General features: G+C 38.9%; 1 protein-coding gene across 1 annotated transcript; it reads right to left on the reverse strand.

The window, feature by feature from the left end:
- Positions 1-4,939: 4,939 nt before the first annotated feature.
- LOC117827422 (aquaporin-1-like) lies at positions 4,940-7,365 on the reverse strand. The gene is made up of 4 exons (XM_034704026.1): positions 6,927-7,365; positions 6,054-6,218; positions 5,738-5,818; positions 4,940-5,522 (listed from the first exon to the last, which is right to left on the reverse strand). The coding sequence occupies exons 1-4, from the start codon at positions 7,287-7,289 to the stop codon at positions 5,343-5,345; spliced, it is 789 nt and encodes a 262-aa protein (XP_034559917.1). The 5' UTR covers positions 7,290-7,365; the 3' UTR covers positions 4,940-5,342.
- Between the last annotated feature and the right edge of the window lie 1,636 nt (positions 7,366-9,001).

Here is a 9,001-nt window from a genome sequence, read left to right on the forward strand (position 1 = left end):
ATATTTGATCAGCCACAGCAGAATCTCTCCAGATGACATCATAATGCCTTTTAACAAATGCTTAGCAAGACACAACTTTTTGGGTGGCCAACCCAGAATTAGTTTGTTGCAGCCCACTGCATTGGCACTCCTGCTCCTTCACCAGACTGGCTCCATTCAAAAGAAGGCTGCTGAAGGACTGCTGCTGTTTTCCATGCAAGGCTGGATCCCACAACTGATCCAGCTGTTCTATGACAGAATTTTACTTGTTATCGTTAAATTTATTGTCTAGCCCTTGAAGCTGTAGCATACTCGGGTTGTTTGATGGGCAAGGGCAAACAGAACTGAAATTGAACCCACTGTATGCCATGGGGCACTGGCGCACAAAACTAATGATCAACAGAGATCTGCCTCTGGCAGCATTTTGAAAACCATTTCGCAAGCTCTTTAGTTTTCCGCCTCTTTTCGGCATTCTGTAATCATAAGGTAATTGCACAGGCCTGTCAAAAGGGTGGTAAAGATTTTGGGTGGGCAACTTCGGCAGAAGGTAACCTGGAGGTTAGTGATTTGGAATATTTTTTTAAACCCCTGATAGCTACAGTGAAGGGATAATTTAAGAATTTAATTTAGACACAAGCAATAAGAGGGGGGTCGTGGGGTTCTCCCTTGGGGATATTTTGAGTTACTAAGACTTAAATCCCAGTGTTCTGATGAATATCTCTACAACAATTTGGGGTGGAAATTTAATAATGTAAAAGAAGAACACAACTATTAATGAATAACACTTAAAAAAAAAAAAAGGAATGATACTTCCTGCGTGTAGCTTAAATAGTGAGACATAATATATTATTTATCACATGGTCATTTTAAAACTAAATAGTGTGGAAAAAAAGAACATTCATGTGATAGAATTCTGTTGACTAATTTAACATTTTATTTAACAAAAAAAACCCCGAAACCCTCTGTAGAGTCTTAAACCTTCATGATACACCTTGCAAAACAACCAATCATATAAAGGTTCAACTCCTAGGGGGTACTTTGTTTACATCTTATCCACTAGGAGGGCATTCGAGGGTACCTTGTTTACATTTTATCCACTAGGATGGCATCCAGGGGGTACCATGTTTACATTTTATCCACTAGGATGGCATCCAGAGCGTACCTTGTTTACATTTTATCCACAAGGATGGCATCCAGGGGGTACTTTGTTTACATTTTATCCACTAGGATGGCATCCAGAGGGTACCTTGTTTACATTTTATCCACTAGGATGGCATCCAGGGGGTACCTTGTTTACATTTTATCCACTTGGATGGCATCTAGGGGGTACCTTGTTTACATTTTATTCACTGGAAGGGCATCCAGAGAGTACCTTGTTTACATTTTATTCACTGGAAGGGCATCCAGGGGGTACCTTGTTTACATTTTATCCACTGGAAGGGCATCCAGAGGGTACCTTGTTTACATTTTATCCACTAGGATGGCATCCAGGGGGTACTTTGTTTACATTTTATCCACTAGGATGGCATCTAGGGGGTACCTTGTTTACATTTTATCCACTAGGATGGCATCTAGGGGGTACCTTGTTTACATTTTATTCACTGGAAGGGCATCCAGAGGGTACCTTGTTTACATTTTATCCACTGGAATGGCATCCAGAGGGTACTTTGTTTACATATCACCTGTTGAAGCGCACCCACATGGGCATTTTTAGGTGATTTCCACAAGGACAACAGTGAGAGTATCATATATTGTTTTTACTTCTTCAAAGGCATCTGAGCACTTGAGCAGCATGTTTCAGACATGATGGCAGGGTCCCACCTTTTGATTAAAGCAATGACTTGAAGCAACAAAGCTGCAAAAGAGCTGCACACCATACATGTTATATTGTTGTGCCACTAGACTATCATAGAAATGTTTCAGATCCAAAAAGTTCAAAGTGGGTGACTGCAGCCTTTTTACTCTGAATTTTCATCCATAACCTGTATGTTTGTGGACACATAGGACACTTTCATGGTTTAGTTGTATTCCCTAACCATGGAATATATTTGCCCGAGTTCCAACAAATTCTCCTCTGATTGGACCTCCAAAAACAAAAATTTTGCCAAAAGTCTCTCTCTGTTGCTCAAGCAATTTCAGCCAAAATTGACCTCAACACTTAGCCAAAAAGTCCCCTAGAATCAGAGAAAAGGTGAGTCAGAGAAATGTCCTGTATTCACTGAGGAGAAACTCTCATCAACTTGGCAATCTGCCATTTGGTGTTTCCCCTGATGAAAACATGAGCGAGAGCAGCTATTCATCAATCAGCAAAGACAGCTGGGCGGTAAAAAGAAAACACAAGAAGATTGGAAGGATAACTGAGTGCCCAATATTTTTATTGTGTTATGGAGTTGGCCATGCTTTTGATCTTTTCTCATAACTTAAACTGACACCAGTTGAAAAACAGCGATACTGGGTCTGGATAATTATCTATTTCTTGTCAGAGGAATATTGTTGGTTACATTTTATGCAGATCACAACCTGATCAGCAATTTTGACCTGATGAGTAAAAATAATATTCAAAAATGAAACTGAAGACATTGATGTAATGATGACAAATCTACATGATGAACTTTTACTCTCTTAATAAATCATATTTGGTGGAAGACTTTAGTGCTCCACTCCTGAATTGGACCACTCTAATTTAATCAACCTCTAACATCAGATGAAATAAACAACTCAAGCTCTTGTACAAACATTGCATGGCATTCAAAAACGATCAGCCAGTATTGATGTGAAAGCAAATTGGGATCTTATTAGTACGTTTTTATTTTCAGGGGTGAGCTCTTGTGTACATTCAAATTAAACTTCATAATACATTGCTTCCTGAATGTGTTAATCTTGATTTTGATTGGTTAATAACCACAGCAATGGTTTGATATCACTTACCTGTGACAGACTAGTTTTAATGAAAGAAACATGTCTTGTTTTAAACCACAACATCATTGCTAAATCAATATTTGGTGTTCAATGATTGGTTTATTAAGTGAGTAGCCGTGTAATAGTTGGGATAATGTATAGTGAGCAGGTTGTTCTGGCAGATTGGAACCACTTCCGGCAGCTGTGGCTCAGTGGCAGAGTGAGTGATTACGGTTTGTAGTTTGATCCCACCTCCCTGAGTCACATATCAAAGTGTCCTTGGGCAAGACACTGAACCCCAAACTGCTCCCTGTGACATAGTCAATGGTGTGTAACTGCATATGAATAGCGTTAGTTAACAGTGATGTAGCAGCCGCTGTCATCAGCATATGAATGTAGGGTTAATGGGTGGATATGATAAGTGGTGTAAAGAAGCGCTTTGATTGGTAGTACAAGAAGTACAAGTCCATCAACCATTTACTATCTATGCAGGAGTTTGAGATAACAGTTGGTTAACTTGTGAATTGATTGACTATACAATAGTATGCAGTAAGTGTGAATATTCATACTTACAAAAGAAAAATTCAGGGATGACTTGATAATTGCTTGTTTATAAGTAGTTTTTATTTTCTCAATATAATTTAACTTTAAGAGGCAACAAGGTCTATGTAATGGTTAAGTATTGAATGACTGAGTAGTTGCCAAAATGAGTCTGAGTCAATCAGGAACAACTTGGGAAAAACTGATCCTGGTTTAGATTCACAGGTACTGTATTTCTAAACTAATCTTTAGCCCATGATTCTTTAATCCTCCTTTTGTTTGACAGCAGCTTTCCACTATAAAGTTATTGAATTTCATTGTTTGAGACACACTTGTTAATGATAAGATATCAGGTTGATACCTTTCTTTTCAAGACAGCTTTTGCCTCAGCTCCTTGGTCATTTACTCAGTGTCATGTGGTATTACGCACTTATCTGATTGCGTTATTTGATCATTATGTAACCTTCGATTCTGAAGTTCACTTATTACAACATGAATGATTATTGTTCGGTTTTTCCTGGCATTCAAAAATTATCTCCACTAGAAGAAATGTTTTGGCCAATGAATAAAAGAATGAGACGACTTTGCTCAGTTATTTCAAGAATGCAGACTTTCGCAAACTTTTTATAAACAGATGATTAGATTGCCGACAGGGCAAAAACTTTATCAACCACAGAGCTAGAGGCTCACATTTAACTGCAAGTCTTATTATTTTGGGTAATTTGATTATTTGCGACTTCGTAACAGCATTTACATCATTCAAGTACAATATCAACAAATGTTTACATGTGGCCTCATGTCAAAATCCAGCTGTTTAATTTTAATAGTTGTTTAAAATTATTTTTATTGTTTAGAGAAAGTTTTACTGTCAACGGCAGCTCATGTATGATTATCTGTGGGCATAGTATTTAACTCAACTCAACTCAACTTTATTAATTAATAAAGCACCTTTCATACATTCAAGCATGCAGCCAAAAGTGTTTCAAAAAAGAATAGAGACAGAAAATGACAGCAATAGGTAAAAAGGTACAAACAAGATAGAGGATAGTAAAATGATATACTTAGAAGAGTATATAGAATAAAATGATTTCAATAAAATCAATTAAAACAAGTTCAGATAAATACCAGACAAATTACATAAAAAAGATTAAATTAAAGAAGAATTGTTAGAATGGTTATATTTACAGGGCTAAAAAGACTTTACTGCACTTTAAAAGCCATTTTAAAAAGTCAGGTCTTAAGGGCATAAAAAAAGAAAGCTCTCTGGCAAGCACTTATGAGGGACTTGTAATTTAGAAGAACCCTGGAGGTAAATACGCTACTGACAATACCACTAATTCAATGTTATAATAATAATAATAATAATAACAAAAATAAAAATAATAATAATATTAATGACTTATATTGAGATTTCTCTTGATATTCAAAGAAACTTGACATTGTGTTCAAAACAAATATAGGTATAGGTTAATATATGTCTATTATTGGTACCATTGCAATAAGAAAGAACATAAAGCCACCATTGATAACAACAAGTGTTTTATTTACTTAAAAAAGTCAGAGATGTTTCAAGAGTGTACATACAATACATTATCCATCAGCAAAATAAGTGATAAAGGCACAAAGAGTATACAAAAACATGGCTCATTGAGAAATACTGATATGGGGAAAAAAATTCAACACACTGCTCCATCAGGATTCTCACAACCTCGGCTCGTACGCTTCAGTGGCAGTTTGAATGAAAATTTTTGTGTGCAGGGACAAGGAGTGAGTTAGAAAGAGACGCTAACTGACCCATTACCATAATCCTCATTGGTATCTCAAATAGCACAAAACACTACACTATATTTAAGGGCTTTTTTCTTTTTACAGGAGTATAAACATGTTCAGTAGAACTAAGTGTTGGGGACAGTGGGGAGGAGGGACTATTTTGAAGACATTTCCACGGTTGTAGTGTCGTTGCCTCCATTGACATCATAGTCGCCAACCGGGCCGCTGACGAGGACTTTCACTCGCTCAGGGAAGTCATCAAATTTTGGAGACAGCAGGAAGTCGTATATGAGGGCTGCTGCTACACCGCCACACATTGGTCCCACCCAGTACACCTGCAATGGATAACTTTGATTAGTCTTTGGCAATTGTTGAAAGGGAAAACAGTTAAAAAAGGTCTACCTTTGTCAATATCTCAGGCAGGGTAATTGAAACAATAGGAATGCTTTAGCTGATTAACTTATGAGTCATCTGTCGGTTATTGAATTATTTAAGCTCCACATGTAGCATGCATGATAAAAAATGTGAGCCTCTCTCAGCCTTTACTTACCCAGTGGTTCGTGAAATCGTTCATGATCAAAGCTGGACCAAAGGAGCGAGCAGGGTTGATGCCGCAGCCTGTGTAGCTGATCTGTAATTAGCAACAAAAAGACAACATTAGAGGATGTTTTCAGCTACATGGTCTGCTGGATTAATTGAAACTATCAGGTGTGAGGAGGAACTAAAGCAATAAAAAAAGCATGAAATTCTATTACTCTGAGAGCTGAAACATATCGACTGCTTGTTTGCGTTGCTCAAATGTGGCGTGCATAATCTATGATAAGCATTACGCTGCTTTGGTTATAGTAGTGAGGGTTGCAACTTACCGCTGCCAAGTGTCCAAGGCAGACCGAGAGGCCAATGGCCAAGGGTGCTGAGCCGGTGACATCACGCCGTCTTTTATCAGTGACTGCAATGACACACAGCACCAACTGGAAGGTTGCCAGGAGCTCGATGCCCACGCCTTGGCTGGGAGTGACACCAGGGCTGAGCTGCGAAAATCCAAAACAACAACAGTTTGTAAGTGTGTCGGTTAGATGGATAGTTTCCCATAACAACCACTTCCCATTTAGCTGCAGCCGCCGCTGCTGCTGCTGCTGGCATTGTCCTTGAGTGTTGACAGAAATTTGGCAAGGATTCCAAAGTGAAACATTGCTATTTTCATTTTTCATTTGTACAGAACCTGATCATTGCTATTCAGTGTATATTTGTAGAATGGTTTACTGTGTGTGGGGTCGCACAGTTTCCCTCAGTGAGCAGATATTATCTTGACCCTCTCAAGCTTGTACATATAAGTCAGCTGGTGTTGCACATATCAGATCATTTAAGGAAAGCAAAGCATTTTTGTAGGCCACATTTTGAAAACAGCTGAGGAGAATGTCAAAAAGTTGACATAGCATATTTTAATTTGCAGACTCTTTCAGCTGTTGCAAGTTTCTGTGCTAAATTAACATGTCATCACTACTAAATATTCAGCAAAGACAAAATGTCCAAATAACAAAGCTAACAGTGCCAAACTAAGTGTCTACATGCTTTTAAACCCTTCAGTTTGACTTACAGGGTAACTTTAGGCAACAAAGGTCCTTAAAATACAGAATGCTGCATCATGTTAAAATGATGACTCATGTTTCTCAGGATGATTAAAGCTCACATTATCACATGTTCTATCATCAACAGTGAAATGAAAAAGTAATACTTACAGAGTTGAGCCCCAGTGCATCAGTGGAACTTGGACGTGCTCCGAACATAATGCCACTGGCCAGAGCAGAACCCAGCATCTGGGCAATGATGTACATGACAGCCTTGAACACACTGATCTGGCAGCTGGCGAGCATCCCAAGGGTGACCGCAGGGTTCAGGTGGGCTCCGCTGATGTGGCCTAAACTTTGAGCCAGTGTGGCGATGGCCAGTCCAAAGCCCAGAGCCACCTTCACCTCCTGGTCTGGGTTGTTGTTGTTCTTGTTCCCAATAGCAGTGGCCAGGCTGAGGAAAATGAAAAGGGTCATGCCAACCAGTTCGGCCAGGACGGCTCTCCAGAATTCCTTGCTCTTGAACTCTCTCATGTTGGTGGGAATGGGAGCTGTCCGGTTGTGGGTTTGAGCTGAGGAAAGTGTGTGTACTCACAAACAACAGCGACTGGCTGCATATATAAGGCCCAGGCTGATAATGGTCAGTGGGCGGGCTTAAAAAAACTGAAAGAGAGGGCCACACTGAATTAATGAGAAATCCAAAAGACTGGTCTCTTGCTTCCCTCCCTCTGCCCCCTCCACCCCCTCCTCCTCTCTCTGTCCTCCGGCCCCTCTCCCAGTTCTTCCCTGTGCACCCAGCTCTGGTCTTTGGACTTCTGTGAGTAACACAACTGGGTTTGGTGATAGCTATAACTTAGAAAAAAGTTTCTACAAACTTTTTCCACAATGTTTTATGTCAAGAAATAATTGTGTTTTAAATCCAGATGAATTAACATTTTACATTTTGTCTTTTTTTGGTGTGTGATTCAACTTAAAAAAATCTAACTTTGCACAATTATGTTTTTCCCATCTATGGAATAATCACGCCATGACTTACTGACAGCACGTAAGATAGAGCCGGAGAGCAGGCAGACAACTCCCAGACACTCATTTTAGGTCTCACTCCTTTTCTACAGATAGCTTTTACAAGAAAGACCACCCAAATGACACCGCACATGCTGACTATGAGAGGTACACTGAGACAAAGAAAAGGAATACAAGTCAAAGTTAGGAGAGTGCAAAATATTCTAAGTTGTACTTGTAACTTTCATGACAAGTAAAAGAAACTAGACAAACAAATCAAAATGATGTAACATTTATTTTATTCTTGTGGAGAGAAGATTTGGTTTTAGAAAAGGGGCACTATTCTAGTCACAGCTTCACTAACTGATTAAATAAGCATGCTGTCTGAATAATTGTTTGATGTATTTTCGAGTTCGGTGAAACATCAACTTTGGGAAATGAGCTGCCTGTTGCACCTGGCTCTGAATTCCAGGGGGTGTGACGGTGAACAGAAGCGACATATGTCAACAAGTTTACATTACTACCTCTGCATGTCTCTATTCATGTCTCTGTGTGGTCACGTCTTTGGTTGAATATATCTTATGTGATTCAATACAATAATTTAACAAATGTAACTTATAGTTAACAGTTACTGTATATAGTTACTGTAACACTTCTAGTAACTATGACAGCTCTGCTCATACAGTACACTCAGTTGGTGACGAATCCTGTCATTGCAACACAGGGTGACTCTGTGTTTTGAAGCAGCATCAAAGGCATGAGGGAAAGTGTCCTGTCCTTAAACAAATTTATGTTCTTTTAATTATTAACTCTGCCAGCTTGAACTCTCAGCAGCTCTGTGGGCTCCTATTTGGCACATTCCTGACACTGAGAGTGACTAAGTGACACACTTAAACCATTACTTTGGAACATCTAGTGTTTCCTCATGCTTTTACACCAACATGACTACTGCTGGAGAGACTCATTCAAGCAGCTCAGTGCTGTCATCAGTTGTTTTAGTAACTTTTGGGTGCTGACAAGTTTGTCTTAAGACTTAATTCATTCTGTTTTTTTTTAATGTCATCACTTTCACTTTCTGTGTCGGTATATTCAGCACAAGCATAGACACTTAACTTTTGTTGTATTATGTACCTTAGATCATCATTGTATGTTTAAAGCACGGAAGTTAACACATATATACTGTAGTATGCACAAAAATACCTGATTAACTCTTGTTTTATATTACACCTACACCTGTGTCTATA

The sequence above is a fragment of the Notolabrus celidotus genome, chromosome 15 (assembly GCF_009762535.1).
Source record: "Notolabrus celidotus isolate fNotCel1 chromosome 15, fNotCel1.pri, whole genome shotgun sequence".
NCBI lineage: Eukaryota > Metazoa > Chordata > Actinopteri > Labriformes > Labridae > Notolabrus > Notolabrus celidotus.